Below are 23,151 nucleotides of genomic sequence, written 5' to 3'. Positions count from 1 at the left end.
GCCAGACATGCATGCCCCAAGCTAAACAACACATGACGACAGATCGGCACTTGGCAATGCACGTTTACCTGTATAACAACACTAACAAGCCACCGTTAACGTCCCCCCTACATGGGCCCTTTCCTCGTGATGTCGTACGCCGAAAGCATTCCTCCTTAACATGCGTGGCAAAGAAAGCTGGGTCTCAATTGATCACCTAAAATCTGCGTATCTCCTGCCAGATGACTCACCTACAGTACGCCTCTCAGGAGGAGGGCACCATATTTCACATGTATATCTTTGTTAGGGGAGGACCCATGTACATGCGTATCACAAGCTCAAACACTAACAGTTTTTCTGGTTTTTGTATATTGTCGTTATCACTCTCCCTTCGCACTGATAACTTGTTTCTACCTGTATGTACTTGTATCGATTTTTGTATCTTTGTGACCCTTCACGGAAACCCTGGTTCATTCTGCTTATCGGTTAATACCCAACTGGTGCCTCCGTACCATCTTGTACATTGTACTAGGTATGATGCAATTCTAAGTTTTTTTTTCCCCATTATAAGGCTCAAAACTACACAGTTTTCAAGGAGCTTTATTTCAGCTCTGACCAGATTGAAGAATATTCCTAATCTGCTGTTTAAATTGGTTTTAGTTCAAACTATTTGCACTTGCTTTTATGTTGAACAATTTGAAGCAAGTCTCTTTTCATAGTTTTTATATCACAGACCTATTTTAACGTTGTTACTGATCTCGAGTTTTATGAGTAATTGGTAATATATATATATATATATATATATATATATATATATATATATATATATATATATATATATATATATATATATATATATATATATATATATATATATATATATATATATATATATATATATATATATATATATATATATATATATATATATATATATATTTATTATTTCCTTTCCACACCGGGGTTATGTCCGTTATGTAGCTCTAGGGATTGTAGTATCTTGCTTTTCCAACTAGGGTTGTACCTTGGTTATTAATAATAATAATAGTAATAGATCTTATGTATATTCTAATAATATACATATTTATATATATATATATATATATATATATATATATATATATATATATATATATATATATATATATATATATATATATATACATACATATATATATATATATATATACATACATATATATATATATATATATATATATATATATATATATATATACATACATATTATAACTAGCTAAACTACAACCCTAGTTGAAAAAGCTGGATACTATAGGAAAAGAACTCCATCAGGGAAAAAATTCCAGTGAGGAAGGGAAATAAGGAAACACAAAACGCATTTATGGAAGTTGCCAACGCTGGAACGAAAGTAGCTTAACAGAAATCATAATTGCATTGTCAAAAAGATGAATTTTAAAAATTTTGTTTCTGCCTCAAATATTTCTCATTAAAAACTTTGACATTGATTTTCTTATGCGTTTTGCTTCTAACAATATTTCTTGTCTCGGTCACTTGCAGTCTGTTTGTTTGCGACTGCATTTTAATGTACTAAAGCCTTCATTTATTTTATTGCAGGGTCCACTCATAGCTGCTTATGCCAATGGATATCACTGAGGAATAGAACAGAGTAAGTATTTCAATTAATCTTAAGAAGACTTGCAACTTCGCGGTCATTTATTGAAATATTTCTAGGCATCTTAAACTTCACAAGTTCAAATGATCAAACTGTATGCATTGTTACATGTTTTTTCACTAGCAGTGCCATGTTATATACTTGCAAAATTCTTTCACAATTTTTTTTTCTTATTAACAGATAAGCCGCTCATCGCAGTATAGTTGTCAATATAGACCGTGGAAACTGGCTAGGTGGTGATTCTTCGATTACTATCGAGTAGGGTTCCTGTTTGGACACTGCTCCACCAACCAACGCTTCGCCATCTTTTCACCAAACCATCACCACCAAAACGGCACGGGTCTTCACAACCAGGGTGGATGGTTTGACTATTATTTGCACCACCACCACTACTTCTACTACTATATCACGACCACCACTAATCGTCTTCTTCACCCATACCCCAAACTCTCTCCCGAAGCCCTCTCTCTTCTTGCGACTGGCCAACCAACACGTCTCCGACAATTTCCTCTTCTCTCCCGCAAACTGAGGAGACAACAGTGCATCCACACACCACCACCGCACATTTTCTTACTCCAATTGCCTCTGGATCTTTTCTCCGGAATGAAAGAAAAGGAATTAAAGACACTACTACATGAAACGGCTTGATGCGTCAAATGTCTTTTAGACTGGTATGAAATTATCATCATTGTTCTTAGCCGTCAACCTTCCCCCACCCCCTCACCAGCCGCCCCATTGTTCTTTGCTTCCTCCCCTGAGATGGGAGGAAGTCTTTACTTTTTATTACTTTTCTGAAGGGGTGGATGATAACGGGCCGTTTCAAAGGCCTTCAGGAACTGTCCGAACACTTCAAAACTGGAGCACACTCCTGGTTTTTTTTTTATCTTTTCTTTAAAGCTCTCCAGCCTGTGAAACCTCTGTGGTCCGGTCTTAGGACAAGTATCTGTGGCGGCGATGTCAAATGCCGTGTTGCTTCGAGATGATATATATAAATAAAAACAAAAAACTAAAAAAAAAAATGAATAAACTTTGGAGTGTTCTTCTCTCTCTCCAACTATAAGAAAAATAGGGGCTTTAATAAACAAGCCTACTGATGATTCTTTTCCATGGCAAATTTGAATATATAAATAATAATGATTAATAATAAAGCTTTACAGCAGTGGTCAATGTACTCAACATACTATTGTTATTGCATGTAAAAGTGAGTTGGAAGTTGGTATCTATATATATAGACAACTGTGGCTAGCCATTTAAGTTCATGTACATACAAAAAGGTGTTGCATCCGTTGAAATAATATTGTTCTGGTTGCTTTACTCTATTATATATGTGACGGGGTTAGTCATTTTGAATGGATTGCATTAGCAGAATATAAGTAGTCTCTGTATGGCCGTCTTTTCCTCACTTGAATGGAAAAGGAAACATCTTTTTAAAGTAGATTTTTAAAGTGAGAAAGAAAAAAAAAATACAAGTTCAAAATAACGGATCTCGGCACTGTAATACTAATACTAATAATATTATTGATTAACATTAATGATAATTAATAATTATTGATAATAATATTAATATACTCACGTTCACACCTCGTTAGGAGTAATTAGAGAAAAATTTTAATGTACAGGGTAAAAGAAAGGGCTATAGAAACAGAGTATTAATAGAAGAAAACTAAATATTTCGAAGTTTTATCGCAGGTGAAGATCGATTGATACCTCTCTGTAATAATTGTTGTGTGATCAGCGAGTTTCACCCTTAAGTCACAAGTGCATAAGAGCCATTCCTGGTAGTTAGGTCGCTCCTCCAACAGTGTATACTGGAAAGTTATTGTACAGTATTCTTTTAAAGGTGGCACTCGACGGTCGTGTCAACAATGCCTCATAACTGGCATGACAGGGTAAGCTTAGGAGAATTTTGTCTGCATTCTTAACTATGTTCAAAGGTGAAACCTCATCATTATTGCGCTTTTTTAAAACTTTGTTGTTTTTCGATTGAAAAATAAATAGGAAATTAAATTATCATGCAAACAGAGGCTTTACGAATCAAGTATGTGTGTGTTAAAAACTATTCTGATGAAGGTCCTTGTACTTATTATATAATTCTTATTGATTTCATATACTGTATTATACATAATGATTTTTATAAACAAATTTAGATGCATAGTATATTATTTGTAATTTCGCAATGCACTATTTCTAGCAGTTCTCTCTCATCTCATCTGTATTTTTTTCTATTAGTCCTCTCACCGGAGAGGAACTCGATAGTTTGTGAGTAAAGTAATATTAAAAAAAAAAGAAAGTTCTCACTCACCGTGAACTACTGAATCTATAGTTTGTAATAGTCGCCTGCCTATTTCAACTTTTTCTCCTGTATGAATATATTTAAAACAATGAGTAAACTAATTTACAGCGTCGAGTTCAAATATTACCGATTGGATGAGAAGCTTGACGCTACTGCACAGGTATGTAAATAACCCTTTACGGAGCCTAGATTATTCTTCTTCCTGCCAGAAGGTTGATGTAGAATCTCTCTCGCTTTGCCCCCCGCAGCACGCGAACCAGAGTCGTAATCTCAAGAAGACGTCCTCGTCATTCTAAAAGATGTTATTTTCTTTTCTTTTTTTCATTTTCCATCCAGCTTTTTTCTATGTCCTCTCAGTAGTGCCTCTTGAACGATTGCGAGCAGAAATTGAAAGTTGAGATATCGCGAGGGTTTGTTTTGAAATTAAAATTAACAGGGGTAGTGAGCGAGATACTAAGACTTTAAAAAAAAAAGATCATCTCTCCGGGATCGTGGTTTGTTCATGGTTTTAAAACGGGGTTATCCCATTGGGTTTTTCTTAACTTTTTCCATAAATAATCATTAAAGTTTCCAGCTGGGAGAGCGCACGAAATTCTACATCAAGCGAACTGGTGAAATTATACGCCAAAATACTTCACTATATTTTTGTAACATCGTCAGACGACTGATATAGAGGATATACTGTGAAGCAATAGACCAGGTTTATATATATAATATATTATATATCAACGCCGTGGGTGCGGGCTGCGGCCTCTCCCGACCTTGTATGGGGAGTAGCTCTGGTTGTCATTACTAGGTTTTCCTTTTTCCCAAAAAAAATGATTAATTAAGAAGCGACAAAAATCTTGAATAAAGTCTGATTCCTCCGTTTTGTACTATGTTGCCATGATAACAAATATGTTTGGACTTTATTTTAGTTATTCGAGCCGCCCATCTTTCAAAGGTGTGAGAATTGAATGTCTTTCATAATAGAGAAGTAGTAAGGTGGATGCAGATAGTTGTATAACATTTTATTTTAAGGTTTGTATTTATAAGACCAGCTGAAGTAATTCTTAATGTCTTAGTTCGTATGCAAACAAATGTTATTATACAGTTTAAGTCCAGACCAGTATAAGTGATGTCTAGTTTTTATTATTGAGGTATATCTCACACAGACACACACACACATGCCGTGGGCACCCAACCCCAAAAACCAACCCCCTACTATATATGGTAAGACAAAAAAATCAAAGTAATTTCCTTTTTGTAAAGATGAAGAAAACTGCGTTCACTTTGATAGACAGTATGTGATCTTCTGGATGGTGGATGTTAATACTAATAATAAAACTGTAGTAGAGATTTAGATATATATAGATATATATATAAAGTCTAGGTAGAAAGAGAGAGAGACACAAACACACACACACGTAATGAGTCATTTTCAGCTATTATACCGTTCCAGCTGGTTTCCAGCGGAATCTGTTCAAATAACGTCATTATGGCTGTGTCATCAAAGCGTTAGATAAAGATAGTAACAAAAAACTGAAGAGTCACCCTTCCCCGAAGCCCAATTTAAAAAAAAAATCATAACCGATAAAAAAAGAGAGTTCATTATTGGACGCAGGTCATGTGATGCTTATTGTTAAAATGCGATGACGTCAGCGTGTGAGAGATCTCGAATTCGTGTATATGGACTTGAGGCAGGACTGAAGGCCAGTGTGTGCCGCAGTTGTGTTACACTTGTACAAGTTTGCTTCATTAATTCCGGTACACTTCATAGGAGAAGCGAATGACACGTCAGTGTACTGGAATTAATGAAGGCAACTGTACACAGAAAGAGAATTTTGGCCAAACTCAGAAATGCCGACACGAGCCGCACAAATGCTGACCACCTGTTATGTTGTCTACGAGATTGTTTTTTTTTTTTTTTTTTTTTTTTTTTTTTTTTTGGAAAACAAAAAAAATACAAAGTCAAGATTTATGTTTTAAAGATAACCTAGCGGGATCCTTTGATCAAAGATCCTCGTCCTATTCTCCACCACCAGACAAAAAAAAAAATATCTCCGTCACTTGTACATCAATCATTTATGGGTTGTGTTGAATGAAAAGAATGAAAACTTATTATATTTTGAAAGTTTATCATCAATCTGCTGCCTAATGGTATAATTAGAATTTATAAAGAAAGTAGTAGTGTATAGGATGTGTTATTGCTCTTCATTATTATTGAATATGTTTTCTCAAAGTCTGAAGTCTATCTAACGTTGGAGGTTTTCTATGCAACTGTTGTTCTTATGATTATAATTTTTAGTTAGACTTTATATTGGACCCGTAGCTCCCGTAGTCCCCCCCATCACTATGTCAGATTATGTAAATAGAATATTGTAATAGTGGAAATATAGCCAGATGATTGATTGGTCGCTAGATCATGTCAGAATTTATTATGAAACCGTTATATCGGGGTTTAGGTAACTGTTAGTTAGCTCGACGACCCTTCAGGAGGAAAAACGCGATAATTAATATAGATGCAAAGTGTTGGTGTACAGGTTTGCTGATACGCTGATGGACAAAATAATTAATAATAAATACAATAGAAAATAATACAGATTATTGTATAGGAAGGTAATTCTAGATTATTTTTTCATCTTGTTAATGGAAATAAGAAAAAGATTCTTTTCGTTGGCTGCCCCTCCCCCCCTCCTCCTTATGGAAGATAAAACAAAAACGATTGTATGTCTTCTGAGGTGTTGTACTCAGCCACCTCCTGTACCACGTCTCCGGACGTGTGAATCTAAATTGTGGCTTGTGGCAGTTCTTGTACATTATATACATAAATACATATATAAATAAAATATATATATATATAAATGCATATATATATATACATAAATGTGACGAAGTGTGGCATTGTTAGCCAGTGGAAATATTGCCTGATTAAAATTAAAGTTTGTTCGCCTTCTTGCGAACGTTAATGTCTTTAAAGGCGATTTTTCAGGTTAACGGTCGCCAGGCTGCGTCTCCGTATTCTTATGTCTTGTAAATTTTCTGAGAATGTAAACTTAGGTTTAAGCTACTCAAAAAAAAAGGACTATGAACATGTTCTGTAAGCAAATTTGATCTTTTAAAGTAGTTAGCATTGCAGGAGGAAATATATTGTTATCAAGTGTAATAATGTTCATAGTCTTTTCCTCGCTGTTGTTAATCCTTTATACCGTAAGGTGGGTGAATACTATATCTAAAGAATATTACTAGGATAATGTCAAATAATAACCACGTGTATTTCTTGGCAGACTTGAGTTGTTTCATAATGATAAATGACTGTCAATTATTCTTTTCCTGTGTTGAATTTTTGAGTGATAGACGCACTAGGACAGGTGAATATGCTGGACACCTTAACCAGACACGGAAGTTCACAATAAGGGCGTTTGCTGCATATGTATGTACAAACATATATAATGTAAAATATAATTCTATATATTATACATGACATATATGCTATGTGCACGCATTGTCAATGGCGTGTGCACGTGAAAACTAAGAAAAAATGAGTTCATCTCTTGGGTGATTTCAGAATCAGTCCTTTTCAAAATACAGCTGGTAAATTAGGATGACTATGGTGTCCCAGGGAAAGGAATTTTGTCTGTTATTTATTTCATTGCACTTTTTTTCTTTTTTATCTCGAAGAAGTTGAATTTCGGAGAATAAACTTCAAACGCCTAAGCCACGAGTCAGGAACCGCTTACGTTTTATTGTTGTTAAATGATTCTTATTATGATTCTGTCGTCTTTTGAATGTTATTGTCCAAACCCCCAATTTTATAAGACGTAGGAGCACTACTTTATTGTTCTCGAACTGCCTAAGTATAAACCAACAGAGAAATAAAAAAGAAGCCTTTGCCGTTTCCATTTATGGGTTGACTCATGTTCTTCATTTGACTATAGGCACTAGTACATAAATACAGAAATTTATTTTTGGTATGATATTCTAGTGTGAGATTCGTAAGTAATCTTGTATCTTGTTTTTTTTTATTATTATCATTATCATTATTAGATAGTCTTGTTACGCCTCTGATGCAAACCAATGCATATTTTGTAATGAGAATTATACCATGTTTGGACAGCCGAATGCGTCGGTGTACTGTATTAGATTAGTGTGAGTTTTCTCTTGGTTCCTGGGAAGGCTGCTGTTGTAAGATTTAGTTTTGCAGTTGTTCCGTGGGTGATAGGTTTACTAAGTTAATTTAGGACTTTTGGGAATAGTGTCATCAAGTTCCTTAGCTATTTTTCGTGGAAAAAGAATTTAGTGAACATTCATGCAACTTTTCACTGGATATTTCACGCGTTTCTGTTATGAACTCGTTTTGCTAGAAATTACATAATACATGTACACGATACCGTACCGTAAATATGACATTTCGATTTTGTGAAACGGTTCAAAAATATCCTAAGAAATATTTTGAGTGTTTTCATGAAAGTTCTCGTTCGTTTCATGGAAAAACCTAATTTCTAACAGACCTTGTTTGCAAGATTTAATAAGTTTGTGATTTGCCTGTTGCACGATGTTTGTATTATTTCGTATTTTATTTTAGCAAAGAATCCCAACATGCGCTTATTAAAGGAATTTCGTAGTTAACGATGAATTAATTTAGCTGTAAATAAATGACTTCGATCATTGTGATGAGAGAGTGATTCTAGGCATACTTATGAGATACCATAGTGCATAGCCTTGCCTCGGAGAAAGTCTTTTCAAGGCGTTTTAGTTAGGAGTATTTCATTATTTATAAATATTTTCTTGTATTTTTGTATAACGGGAATATGTGTACAGCCTGCTAGATTTTGAAATTAGGAAAGATTTAGTTAAGTTTTAGTTAGAGCTTTAAAGATTGGGGTTTTTAGCCAATCGATAATCTATTTGCGAAAGCAAGAGTTGAACTTTTGTAACAAAGTCTCGGCGAATTTTGGGCCTCTTTGTAATCCCTTCTGTAACCCCACCCAATCTGAAGCATCATCGCATCTCGTTAATTTGAACTTTTTAATTTTTTTTTTCTATTGAAACACTCCGTTAGTTATTCGTTGCTCTTTTATTATTTTTTTCCATGTAAGGATTTTTTCAATTCATTAGTTTTTTGTTTTTTTCCATGGAACACCTCAAAGTGTTTTTGAGTAGTTTTGATTAATCACTGCCCTCGGTTCCAGTGAAGTGGAAAGCCATCCTAGTTCTCAGCCACCTTAATAATAATATAATAATAATAATAAACTTCCTAACAGCTCAAATTAACGAGGTATGATTGTAAAGACGTTGTCTGCAACCCTTGAAAACAATCATTTAACATATCACTGGCAATAGACGACATAACCTCCTTCCTCCCCTCAACGCTGCTCACTTGTTTATTGCACTTTTTAATGTCCGACTCCTTTAGTTTTTTGGTCATTTTTTACCAGCAAATGATATTAATACGATTTGGATCAACGTGAATGTTATGAAGCACAACATGCAGATGATGGTGTAAAAATATCCCTTTTTTTATTTCGAGTGTTAGGCCAGGAATTCTATAACTGGACTTGGAATTCCGTTTCTGGAATGAGAATTCTTATTATTGAAAATGTGCAACATTTTGTTAAGCACATCAAGATTGATGAGTAGTAGTAAGGTTCGTACCCATTACGCAATAACATTTTCTTGAGGAAGCCTGCGTCCCAAGACCCCTGAATGACCAGAGGAACGTTAACATTGCGTATGTGAACCCAAGAGGCATGTTGAGTTTCGACATAGTGTGAAGAATAAAGAGGAGCAAGGTACCATATAGAATACAGGAAGAAAGTACATGGAAGAGAAAGAAGAACTTTTAAAGACAGAAGAACATCAGCATGGATGAAAGATAAAAAACAACACCAATGGAAGAGTAGCCTGGAGACCACCATTTTCAAGAGATACGAAAAGTCTAAGAATTCTCGTTAGGCCAAAATCAAAGTAAAGATTGATCCATAGGCCCAAGTGTGTGGCATGGCACAAGCCAGTCATATCCAACCAGCCAGCCACCCAGCAGAAGATAGTGCAGCAGGAGCAGGTAAAAAGCAGTAGCAGAGCAGTGGTCCAAAATGTGATCCGATATTAAGCAAGCCCATTTATATAGGGCCTTTTCTGTGATACACGTACAAACTCTAGAGAGAAAAAAAAATCAATCGTAGACTATGACGGTTCATCCACTCTTCATTGGGCTATGATCATGGTATTTCATGGGTAGGCTTCAATAGATGTCGTTGCCGGATGTCATACTGTACTAGGTATGCAAGATAATAGAAAAGGACATGGTTCTAATTCGTAGATTCGTCTAGTTAGTGCTACAGCACTTGAAAAAAAATAACATCTGAAAACCAGATATTTTTTTTTCAATACGGACTGAGCTGGGCGAATATTCGTGTAAATAGCTACTCTATGCGTCCTCCCTAAGATTAAAACACACCATTTTTACTTTATTTTTTTTTTCTTTGATGGGGATGAAATCGCGAAGACATTAGCCATTTCTTCCAAGAATGGGGTTAATGATGCTAATCTTCGGCAAGATTAATTGGACTTTGTTTTCCCTTATAATTTTAAGAAACTGTAATCGGTCATTCTAAAATATTAAGTGTACAGTACACCCACAGGAGGAAACACATCAAGGATCATGATTATCTGTTGCTTTAAAATTATAACACATGTAAATAGTGCGGAAGTCTGGATGTGTATATTCGTATGAGATGGTAGTGTTATTTTAAGCATATGAATACACTTCTAACAAAACTCCCTACTAAGGCATCTAAACAGTAAATTAAAAACAGTCCATTTGTAAGCTCATATTATATCCACACGAATCTTATGTATACATAGCTGTATTTGTTTGCAAAATTTCGTTATACTTGATATAACCCGCGGTTTCTAATATCATTCATTATTAGTAATGTTCTCTATTTGTTTAGAGACCTTATTTCTCTACATATTCGGCTTGAAAGCTTACAATGGTTTTATATCATTGTTTTATATCATTTGAAATCAAATAAAAATAAACTTAAAAAGCCTTGTTACTCTTGCTATATGAAACAGTGCTGACGATGTACCGCAGCTTTCATCATCATCTCAGACTTAAGTGATTTTGTTGATGCCAAAGGAGTACTCGAATCCCCACTTTCTTTCTAGTTCTTGGACGATTTTTTTTCTTAAACCGAGGATGTTTCGTCGATGTCAAACCTCAAACTTAAAACGCTAAGTACACATCAAAATATACGCTTTAGACCAGTTGCCGCACTGTACAGTTTCTTGATATCAAAGGGTGTTTTTTTTTTTTTTATCTTTTGCATTTTCCTTTTTTTAACTTTGTACAGAATTATTGAATGAAAATAAAACAGTACTTTATAAGTTAAATTTAAGCATTTAAGAGATTCCATGCATTGTAGCGCCGTTAAAACATAAGTGGTTTATATAGTACCGACTGGGGTAATTAAACCATAGTCATTTTGAATTTGTAATGAATTCGGGTACACATGCAAGTACACACAACACACATTTGGATGTTTTGTATTCATGTGCATGTGTATATATGTAGACTTGTGTGTATCTTATATGCAGCGTATATCTATACATACAAGAATTCATACATATGCACGTACACAAAATTAAAATGGGGTCTATTGGACATCCGTTTACATGAACTCTCAACACTGTAGCATTACCAGACAGACACAGTGGGAAAAAAATGGTAGATTTTAGATTTTCTAAATGGGTGAAGCAGGCCATGGCTTTTGTTATGTTGTTAAGTGTTTGTAAGACAAACAGTCTAACGGCCAAGTACTTTTTATAGGGTATATTTAATGTAGTTATTAGTTATCCCCCGATTTTTTTTTCTATAATAGAACTTTATTTAATGATCTCTAAATAATTTTAATATTTTAAAGAATAGATGTTCCTTTTAGAATTTAATCTTTGATTTTCATGCTATACTAAATATAATAATGTCCTATTAACGATATTTACACTTAAAAAAAAACAATGTTTTCCAGAGTGATAATGGTAGGCTGGGAATGTCTTTTTACACTCGTGTACACAGCTTATAAGTGTAACGTCCACTTGCTGCCAATAACATCCATAATAATAATAATGATAGAAATTACGGTTTCCTTTATGAGAACTAAGTTTCTACTCTGTATGAGTCCATATATAAGCTTGACAGGTAACTTGCCAAAGTCTCAAAAAGTTATATATCTTCCATCTATCTTGGGGATTCCATCTCTGTTTTAGAAAATTCTAACTTTTAACTCTAAATCTCAGCATAAGTGAATGAACTGTTGGATATATATCGTGGATAAACGTAACTTCCCCTCTCACCTCTGTGTAGTTTGAGCGTTACCATTTTCCGAAGACAAATTCATTTTGTCATCCGGAAAAGGACACCAGATTTCTCAGAGGTGTGATGTTGAAATTGGCGCGAAGTTAGGGACAGTTGATGTAATAAGATCCTGGTTATAACAGAGCGATCGCGAGTAAAAGAAGCAAGCAGGTTATCAGATGAACCTTGGTTAACCGGAAGTAACCCACTGATTGCTCTTGAAGGTTCCCAAAGGTATGTGCCAAAATTTGCGAGCACGCTGGTATTTTCAACTATGATACCCATACCACAAGTAGTCCGAGGTTTTGTTCAGCATTGTTTGTTACTTTTGTTTGATTAACTTTATTCAATTCATGGTTGTTCCCTATCAAAATGATACTGTTTTTGGTAAGTTTGGTTGTTTCCCAACTTGTTTTTATATACATATATTCTATAATTATATATATCTATATTTACATCATGTCTTTGTATAATGGCCTGTGAGTACTCACATGTTGGTACCCCTGCACAACAGGTGATGGCCAGTCACAAACCTGAGGCGCCTGTAGTCTAGTAGCGAGAGTCACCGGCCCCACACAACATTCACTCAAAAAAGAAAAATGCCTCATTTCCTTCCATCAGGATTCATAATATAGAACAAGAAGGGATTAGCCTAAAGAGAAATTTTTGAAGTAGAAGCCATGTTCAATATTCAATAATAAGCGAGGCGTAGAAGTGTGCATGTATGTGTGTGTTGCCACGTGCCCCAATCTCAGGTGTATGTCTCGGTTGTGTTACCTGCCCTGTTGTGCATGGGCGGTTTTGTCCCTGCAATAATATGTGAGCAATAAGTTCAAGTGAAATCCAGGCTGTACCTTAATCAGCAATACTTTGGGGCCTATTTATACCTAGAATTTGTCAAGAGTATATATTCAGTATATATATACATATAGTTGATACTATGCATAGGCACAATTGGTCTGGCTGTTCTGGAACCAACCTTTATAACTTCAGAAAATAATAATAAAAAAAGACTAATGTAGTATAATAATGCCGTGCAGACATTTACTAGAGTAGAGGCTGCAGATCATTCAACCCCAAAGTATTGCCGAAAGGTCGAGCTGGAAGTTTATAAAAATGGATTATTAGCAATAGGATGTACAGTATATATAAATATATTCAGACGCAAAAAGTCCTCATTATTGGGGAAGTAATTATAAAATGAATAAAACTATTATAATACTTAGCCATTAAGATGTACCATGGCACAGCTAGCATTGTGCCGGGGAACCTAGCAGAGAGCATAAGGCTGGGTTCTTGAGGTTTATTTATCAAGCTGCCTAACTATTGTTGTGTGAGAATTATATGCCGTGAGTCGTATGTGCATTGTATAAACCCATACTCCGAAAACCCCCATACTAGTCTGCAGGGCAAGTCCCATCGAATTTCCTTTCGTGGGCACCAGATCGCTTCTCTGATTGGTCGAATGAAAGTCATTAACTTGATTCACTTTATTATAAACTTAATTTAAAATAGCAATTATGAAACATGCGGTGCCTCGTTATCCCCGAGGCAGCTATTAGCTGTACGTAGTTGAACTTAATTTGAAAGTAACCAAAAGACGAAAAACTTTGACTCTTGAGGTAAATCGGGAGGCTGCCAGGGAAGTGGAGGGAAACCAGACGAGGCTTTCCCTGCAGGCTTTTGTAATCGGGGCGGAGCAGCTTTGTGAACATTTGGATGTTCCTTGTTCGGGCGTCCTGGGGTGTGTTCTTCTATACGCTAAACGTTAAGGTAAGACATGGTAATACAGTATGATATTATACCTGAAGGAAACAAATAAAGATGTATTGTCCACAAACTGTACTAACTTGACTATTTTATTTATCCAAATACTTTAATTGCCAATATTGCGATTATTATTACATTTTTTGTACATTTTTTCATGTTGCAGCAGGATGATAATGATTGTCATCTACGTTCTCAGTCTCTACTGTGGAGTGCTAGCCAGCAATATGGCCGGATCATGCATACAAATATTTTTCCATTTAACAACTTGTATCATCAACCAATTCCAAGAAAAAATAACATTCACCAGTAATCAAATCTTGAAAATCTTAACTTGATTAACTTGTCAAAAGTACGAATTGAAAATTTAAATATTACTGTATTTTTTGATGCAGAAATGCAATATGAACAGAAAACAAATGCCCAAGTCAAATTGCTTCACATTGAATAGATAGCCAGGTCGATCGGAACTACACCGAGAGAGGAAAAAAAAAAAAAAAAAAAAAAAAAAAAAAAAAAAAAAAAAAAAAAACACCACAATTGGAGTTTACTAAAAGCGGAACTAAAAGACCATCAGACGAAAGACCAGCATAACCAAGTGAAGGATATTTGTATCGGATATTATTTAGACTGCATCATAGCAAACTGAAGAGTACCTTTTTAAAATACTGCAATAAACAAACTGAAGACTACGTCAACTGGAAATTACTTCAATTGGAGTTTACCTAATCTACAATGAAGACAACTGTAGACAGCTTTACTGAAGGACTACACGAGAAAAACTGATGTTCCCCGTAGCAAAGTGGCAATTACTTGATTGATAAAACCAAAGCCGACGGAAACTGTAAAATATTAAACACCAATCCTGATGAAGATTGTCATTGAAAGACGGCACTAAATGGTCCAAACTGAAGATTGGTAAGACCAAACCAAACTGTATATTTTATTGTCATTGAAAGACGGCACTAAACCAAACTGAAGATTGGTAAGACCAAACCAAACTGTATATTTTATTGTCATTGAATGACGGCACTAAACCAAACTGAAGATTGGTAAGACCAAACCAAACTGTATATTTTATGTTGAATGGTGAATCCAAGCTAATTTCATGAATGCTTCATAACGGCTGAAACATAGCAAAATGAATAATTCTTTATTATAAAATTCGAAAAAGAATTTTTTTTGATGAATGTGCCAAAGAAAACTGAAGAGTACTTTGAGAATGTTTAAATAATGAAACATGGAAAACTAATAATAGCTATATTTACTACTAAATAATACAACAGAGGAAACTAAAACTGACATATGACATTTGTACTTGAAAGGCAGAACCTAAAAGGTACCAATATATGAATATTACTTCAATAGGATATTCCTTATAAACTACACCAAAGGCATTAAGAAATCCTTCAGAAAAGTGCATAAACAGACTACAGATAACTGGACAATATAGCCATAGCTGACTAGAGATTGCTGGAGCCCAAGTTGCTGGGAAAATCCCTCGAGCCAATATGGATCAAATGTTGATTGAGCTAAACTTGGAATATTCCTTGAGCTACAGCAGGTTGAATATTGCTCCAACTAAAGCTACTGAAGATTGCTGGAGCCAAGGCTAACAGAAAACTGCTGGATGGGAGCCAGCTGGTGTCAAAGGCTAATGAAGACTGTTGGAGCCAAGGCTAGCTGAAGACAGCCTGAGCTAAATATAATGCAAGACAGCTGGAGCCAAAGGTAACGCAAGACAACGCAAGACAGGCGCAGGTAAAGACGCAAGATAGCCAGGGAGCCAAAGATAACGCGAGACAGCCGGGGAGCCAAAACTAACGCGAGACAGCTGGGAAGCCAAAGATAACGGAAGACTGCCGGGGAGCCACAGGTAACGGAAGACTGCCAGATCCATAGATAACGGAAGACTGCCAGAGCCAAAGATGCCAGGGGCAAAGGTAACGCAAGACTGCCAGAGGTAGATATAATGGAAGACTGCCAGATGCAAAGTTAGGGGAAGACTCCCAGAGTCCTTGCCAGAACCAAAGATAACAGAAGACTGCCAGAGCCAAAGATAACGGAAGACTGCCAGAGCCAAAGATAACGGAAGACTGCCAGAGCCAAAGATGCCAGGGGCTAAGATAACGTAAGACTGGCAGAGGCAAAGATAACACAAGACTGCCAGAGGTAAATATAATGGAAGACTGCCAGAGCTTGCCAGAACCAAAGATAACAGAAGACTGCCAGACCCAAAGATAATGGAAGACACAGCCAGAGCCACAGATAACGGAAGACTGCCAGAGCCAAAGATGTCAGGGGTTAAGATAATGCAAGACTGCCAGAGCCAAAGATGCCAGGCAATGGAAGACTGCTAGATCCAAAGATGCCAAGGGCAATGATAACACAAGACTGCCAGAGCTTGCCAGAACCAAAGATAACATAAGACTGCCAGAGCCACAGATAACGGAAGACTGCCAGAACCCTAGATAACGGAAGACTGCCAGAGCCAAAGCTAACGGACGACTGCCGGATCCATAGATAACGGAAGACTGCCAGAGCCAAAGATGCCAGTGGCAATGATAACACAAGACTGCCAGAGGTAAATATAATGGAAGACTGCCAGATGCAAAGTTAGCAGAAGACTGCCAGAACCAAAGATAACAGAAGACTGCCAGAACCACAGATAACGGAAGATTGCTAGAACCACAGATGATAACGGAAGACTGCCAGAGCTATATATAACGGAAGAAGTGCTGCCAGAGCCATAGATGCCAGGGGCAATGGAAGACTGCCAGAGCCAAAGATGCCAGGGGCAAAGATAACGCAAGACTACCAGAGCTTGCCAGAACCAAAGATAACGGAAGGCTGCCAGAACCAAAGATAACGGAAGGCTGCTAGAACCCTAGATAACAGAAGACTGCCAGAACCCCAGATAACGGAAGACTGCCAGAACCCCAGATAACGGAAGACTGCCAGAGCCACAGATAACGGAAGACTGCCAGAGCCAAAGATACCAGGGGCTAAGATAATACAAGACTGGTAGAGGCAAAGATAACACAAGACTGCCAGAGGTAAATATAATGGAAGATTGCCAGATGCAAAGTTAGCGGAAGACAGCCAGAGCTTGCCAGAACCAAAGATAACAGAAGACTGCCAAAACCACAGATAACGTTAGACTAGACTGCCAGAGCCAAAGATGCCAGGGACTAAGATAACGCAAGGCGCCAGGGACTAAGATAACGCAAGGCTGGCAGAGGCAAAGATAACACAAGAATGCCAAAACCAAAGATAACGGACAACTGCCAGAGCCATAGATAACGGAAGACTGCCAGAGCCAAAGATGCCAGGGGCAAAGATAACGCAAGGCGCCAGGGACTAAGATAACGCAAGGCTGGCAGAGGCAAAGATAACACAAGAATGCCAAAACCAAAGATAACGGACAACTGCCAGAGTTAACGGAAGACTGCCAGAGCCAAAGATGCCAGGGGCAATGGAAGACTGCCAGAGCCAAAGATGCCAGGGGCAAAGATAACGCAAGACTGCCAGATGCAAAGTTAGCGGAAGACTGCCAGAACCCCAGATAACGGAAGACTGGCAGAGCCAAAGATAACTGAAGACTGCCAGAACCACAGATAACGGAAGACTGCCAGAGCCACAGAAAACGGAAGACTGCCAGAGCCAAAGATGCCAGGGGCTAAGATAACGCAAGACTGGCAGAGGCAAAGATAACACAAGAATGCCAGAGGTAAATATAATGAAAGACTGCCAGAGCCATAGATAACGGAAGACTGCCAGAGCCATAGATAGCGGAAGATTGCCAGAGCCCTAGATAACGTAAGATTGAAGACTGCCAGAGCCAAAGATGCCAGGGGCTAAGATAACACAAGACTGGCAGAGGCACAGATAACGTACAACTGCCAGATGTAAATATAATGGAAGACTGCCAGATCTACAGATAACGGAAGACTGGCAGAGCCAAAGATAATGGAAGACTGCCAGAGCCACAGATAACTGAAGACTGCCAGAGTCACAGATAACGCAAGACTGCCAGAGCCAAAGATGCCAGGGGCTAAGATAACGCAAGACTGGCAGAGGCAAAGATAACACAAGAATGCCAGAGGTAAATATAATGGAAGACTGCCAGAGCCATAGATAACGGAAGACTGCCAGAGCCAAAGATAGCGGAAGATGGTTTGAGCCCTAGATAACGGATGATTGAAGACTGCCAGAGCCACAGATAACGGAAGACTGCCAGAGCCAAAGATGCCAGGGGTAAGATAACGGAAGATTGCCAGAGCCACAGATAACGTACGACTGGCAGAGCCACAGATAACGGAAGACTGGCAGAGCCACAGATAACGGAAGACTGCCAGAACCACAGATAACGGAAGACTGCCTGAGCCACAGATAACGGAAGACTGCCAGAGCAAAGATGCCAGGGGCTAAGATAACACAAGACTGGCAGAGGCAAAGATAACACAAGAATGCCATAGGTAAATATAATGGAAGACTGCCAGACGCAAAGATAGCGGAAGACTGCCAGACGCAAAGAGAGCAGAAGACTGCCAGAGCCAAAGATGCCAGGGGCTAAGATAACGGAAGATTGCCAGAGCCACAGATAACGGAAGACTGCCAGAGGTAAATATAACGGAAGACTGCCAGAGCCAAAGATGCCAGGTGCTAAGATAACGCAAGACTGACAGAGGCAAAGATAACGTACGACTGCCAGATGTAAAGATAACGGAAGACTGCCAGAGCCACAGATAACGGAAGACTGCCAGAACCACAGATAACGGAAGAATGCCAGAGCCAAAGATAACAGAAGACTGCCAGAGCCAAAACTGCCAGGGGCTAAGACTGGCAGAGGCAAAGATAACAACTGCCAGAGGTAAATATAATGGAAGACTGCCAGACGCAAAGAGAGCAGAAGACTGCCAGAGCCAAAGATGCCAGGGGCTAAGATAACGGAAGATTGCCAGAGCCACAGATAACGGAAGACTGCCAGAGGTAAATATAACGGAAGACTGCCAGAGCCAAAGATGCCAGGTGCTAAGATAACGCAAGACTGACAGAGGCAAAGATAACGTACGACTGCCAGATGTAAAGATAACGGAAGACTGCCAGAGCCACAGATAACGGAAGACTGCCAGAACCACAGATAACGGAAGAATGCCAGAGCCAAAGATAACAGAAGACTGCCAGAGCCAAAACTGCCAGGGGCTAAGACTGGCAGAGGCAAAGATAACAACTGCCAGAGGTAAATATAATGGAAGACTGCCAGACGCAAAGATAGTGGAAGACTGCCAGAGACCTAGATAACGTAAAACTACCAGATCATAGAAAACGAAGACTGCCAAAGCCAAAGAGCAGTGGAGTGCTAGAGCAGACCCACATTGGGATGGAGAGTGGTGGAGTGTCAGGGTAGGCACACGGAAAGTGGTGTTGCCAAGGTAGACTGACGAGTGGGGGAACCAAGTCAAACTAATAAAAACGGTTACAGGTGAGGCAGACTCAATGCACCAGGCTGAAGAAGACTGCTCGAGCTAACACTCTAGTCTCATGAAGACTGTTCGAGGCAACGCACAATGATGAAGATATCAGACTATTAAAATTGGTCCATGTTAGGTATAATGAATGTACCAAGCTAAATGAAACAATTCGGAGGCAGTGCTCAGGATGAAGGTGACCACTGAAGGCAACACTTCCAGACTGAAGAAGAATGCTGGGGGCAACACTTCCAGACTGAAGATTGTTTTATTAATGAAAAGAAAATCTTGCAAATTCGAGGTGGAATTAAATATAGCACAAGACACCTGGAGGAAGGATTGCATTGGTGATCAATCAAAAAGTGCATAAAAAAATAATTAAGTAATTTGAAATTGCTCCCAATATAACTGAGAATGAATATTTAATTGTATACCAAAAGCGAATTTGAAGGACGTTGGAAGTGGACATTACACGGTTACTACACCGCCAATTGAAAATTGAATTAAATCTGACTCCTGAGAAGTTTAGTTGTAATATATAAAGCGAAACATATACTGATCAAATGAAACTACTTCGAAGCAAAGGTAAGATTGAAAGAAGTCGGCAATTGCTTATAAACTTGCATACAAGCAGAATTCAGTCAACCTGACTAAGCTAAAACTATGGGATCAATTGAAAAAACAATGAATTAACCTAGTGTTGATTTGACCAATCAAAGTAAAACTAAATTATTTAAAGGCTGTATATTGGAATGCCTTGAAGACAGAGTTAGCACTGTACCAAAGCAAACTGAAGAATGCTTCAATTGCAGATATATTTCTTGTCTTGAAAGAAAGTAAATTTTGAGTTATTGATATCAAACTGGAGAATATAAGTAGAAAAAAACTGAAGAATATAGCACTGTACCAAAGCAAACTGAAGAATGCTTCAATTGCAGATATATTTCTTGTCTTGAAAGAAAGTAAATTTTGAGTTATTGATATCAAACTGGAGAATATAAGTAGAAAAAAAACTGAAGAATATAAGTAGAAAAAAAACCCCATTATGTCAAAATTACGAAGTTCGTAAAATGGTTCGTTCAAAAGTAATAAAAAATCTAGATATAAATCCATCAAATGTTCATTCAAAGTTCGTAGAAAAAAACGAAGATATAATTTGTAAAACTTACGGTGTCATTAAAAGTTCATGCAAAATAGAAAAAGGTAATTAGCAATCAAAGTTTGAATTTTGTTTGTCAAGATTACGATGTCTGGGGTTCATTAAGTAAATAAAAATAATAATAAAAAAAAAAAAAAAAAAAAAAAAAAAACAGAAGCTATAGAATATATATCCATAAAACTGTTAATGTACAGTACAGTAGTAAAAAAAGCTAATGTATACATAAATTAGAATAATTTACTTGTTTCATTTTTTTAAATATTTTTTTTTAAACTTGGGATATATATCCCATCTGTAAAAACAATTTTATCCAAAAAACCAAAATATAAACAAATTGAACCCTTTACTGGTTTTAGGTTGTTTTTTTAAACTTGCATTATCTGTAAAAAAAATGGAAAAAGACATATTTTTTGGTCAAACTTGGGATGTCTGTAAAAACAATTTATCCAAAATTAACTTTACCAAAAAAACCAAGATATAAACATATTGAACCCTTTACTGGTTTTAGATTGTTATTTTTAAACTTGCAATACCAAAAACCAAGATATAAACAAATTGAACCCTTTACTGGTTTTAGATTTTGCATTATCTGTAAAATCTAAAAATGGAAAAAGACATGTTTTTTAAACTTGCATTATCTGTAAAATTTAAAAATGGAAAAAGACATATATGTCCAAAATATTGTTTAGAAGAAACTTACGATATACGTGAAAACGGTTCATTCAAAGTAGAAAAACTAAAAACGGTTCATCAAAAGTAAAAAAAATAAACAAATATATATTTGTTAACTTACGATGTCCGTAAAAATAGTTCATTTAAAGTAAAAAATAAACAAAATTAAACTATAAAATAAAAACGGTTCATAATAACCAGAAAAGGGTAGAAAATCTTACGATGTGTGACAAATGGTTCATTCAAAGTTGAAAAAAACAAAGATAAATTTGTCAAATTTTCGATGTCCGTTGAGTATAGATTGTTGAATATTGTTTCTATGGTTCATTCAATGTGGAAAATAATAATAAATAAGAAAAAGGAGGATATAAATGATAATAAAAAGAAATGGCTCATACGAAGTGAAAAAAAAAACCAAATGATATAATATATCTGTAAAAATAGTCCATTTGAAGAAGAAAAAAAAAGTGACAAATTTGTAAAATTTACCGAAGAAGAAAAAAAAAAAGTGACAAATTTGTAAAATTTACCATGTCCTTTAAAGATTGTTGTGAAACTTAACGATGTATGTAAAAATAATTCATTCTAAGTATAAAGTAAGAAAAAAAACTTTATATGATTTGTCAAAATAATGGAACGAAAACCATAAAACTGTTCATTCAAAAGTAGTAAAAAAGAATAGGTCCGTCATAACTGTTCACTCAAAGTTCGTAGAACAAAAAACGAGGTCATTTAAATTGGAAAAAAATCGAAGAATTTAATATTCCAAGCTTAAAGATTATTTAGATCACCTTACGATTGTTTTATTTATCTTGTAAAAAATTAAGACAAAACTATGAATTAAGAAGCATGAAAGCATAAAACAAAGTATTTCACTTTGAAACTTTGGACTCAATATTAAAATGGTCTTTTATTATCGTAAAGATGGTAAAGACGAAACTATGAATTAAGAAGCATGAAAGCATAAAACATAAAGTGAAATTCAAAATTATTAACATTGTCAAGAAGTACGATCAGAAAAAGTTGATAAAACTAATGAACAAAAAATAATAAAATAAACCAAAGCATAATTATTTTCAGTGAAGAAAAAATTTGTAGGTCAAAATTATATAAGAAAAACACGATGTAAACATTTTATAAAGTTTTAAAACTGTTGATAAAATTAAGCATAAATTATATAGCATTATATTTCAGTTTAAAACTTTACTCAGAATTATTACAATAGTCTTAGAAGTACGATTAGAAAAAAAGCGATATAACTAATACAAAAACATCGTGTTTTAAAATATAGTTTATCAAATGAAACTCGGTGGAAAAAAATGAAGGTCAGAATAAAAAAGAAACATGAACAAATTTCAAAGTTTCAAAACTGATGATAAAACAAGTCCTGGGAATAAGAAAAAAATATGGCAGACCAAAACTAGGATCCATATAACAGAACATATGAAAATTATATACTTAAAAAAAAAAGGACCCACCAACATTCTTACATAAAAAACTACAGCAAAGGCCAAACAACGTTCCTGATTAAAGAAAAAGCTAGCAAAAAAAAAAGGACCCACCAACATTCTTACATAAAAAACTACAGCAAAGGCCAAACAACGTTCCTGATTAAAGAAAAAGCTAGCAAAGACCAAACAACATTCTTGCTTAAAATATAAAAAAAGCAAAAACAGCAAAGAGCAAACTATTTTTTACAAAATAAAAAAGCAGCAAAGACCAAATATCCTTAAATAAAAAAGCTGCAAAGGCCAAACATTCCTAAATACAAAATCAGCAAAGCTCAAACAACATTCTTGAATATAAATAACAACATTCTTA

General features: G+C 36.1%; 1 protein-coding gene across 1 annotated transcript in view; it reads left to right on the top strand.

Moving 5' to 3' along the window:
- The window catches only part of LOC137630578 (RNA-binding protein Musashi homolog Rbp6-like), a 76,960-nt gene extending 62,854 nt beyond the window's left edge, over nt 1-14,106 (top strand). Inside the window, exons 9-10 of the mRNA XM_068362141.1 lie at nt 1,573-1,624; nt 1,811-14,106. Of these exons, the coding sequence (XP_068218242.1) occupies nt 1,573-1,611 (39 nt within the window). The 3' untranslated portion in view covers nt 1,612-1,624; nt 1,811-14,106. The remainder of the gene's footprint in view (nt 1-1,572; nt 1,625-1,810) is intronic.
- Nucleotides 14,107-23,151: the final 9,045 nt, after the last annotated feature.

This window comes from Palaemon carinicauda, chromosome 38 (assembly GCF_036898095.1).
Source record: "Palaemon carinicauda isolate YSFRI2023 chromosome 38, ASM3689809v2, whole genome shotgun sequence".
NCBI classification, from domain to species: Eukaryota; Metazoa; Arthropoda; class Malacostraca; order Decapoda; family Palaemonidae; genus Palaemon; species Palaemon carinicauda.
Note: the sequence above shows the minus strand (reverse complement) of the source record. Positions and strands in the feature narration are given on the sequence as shown.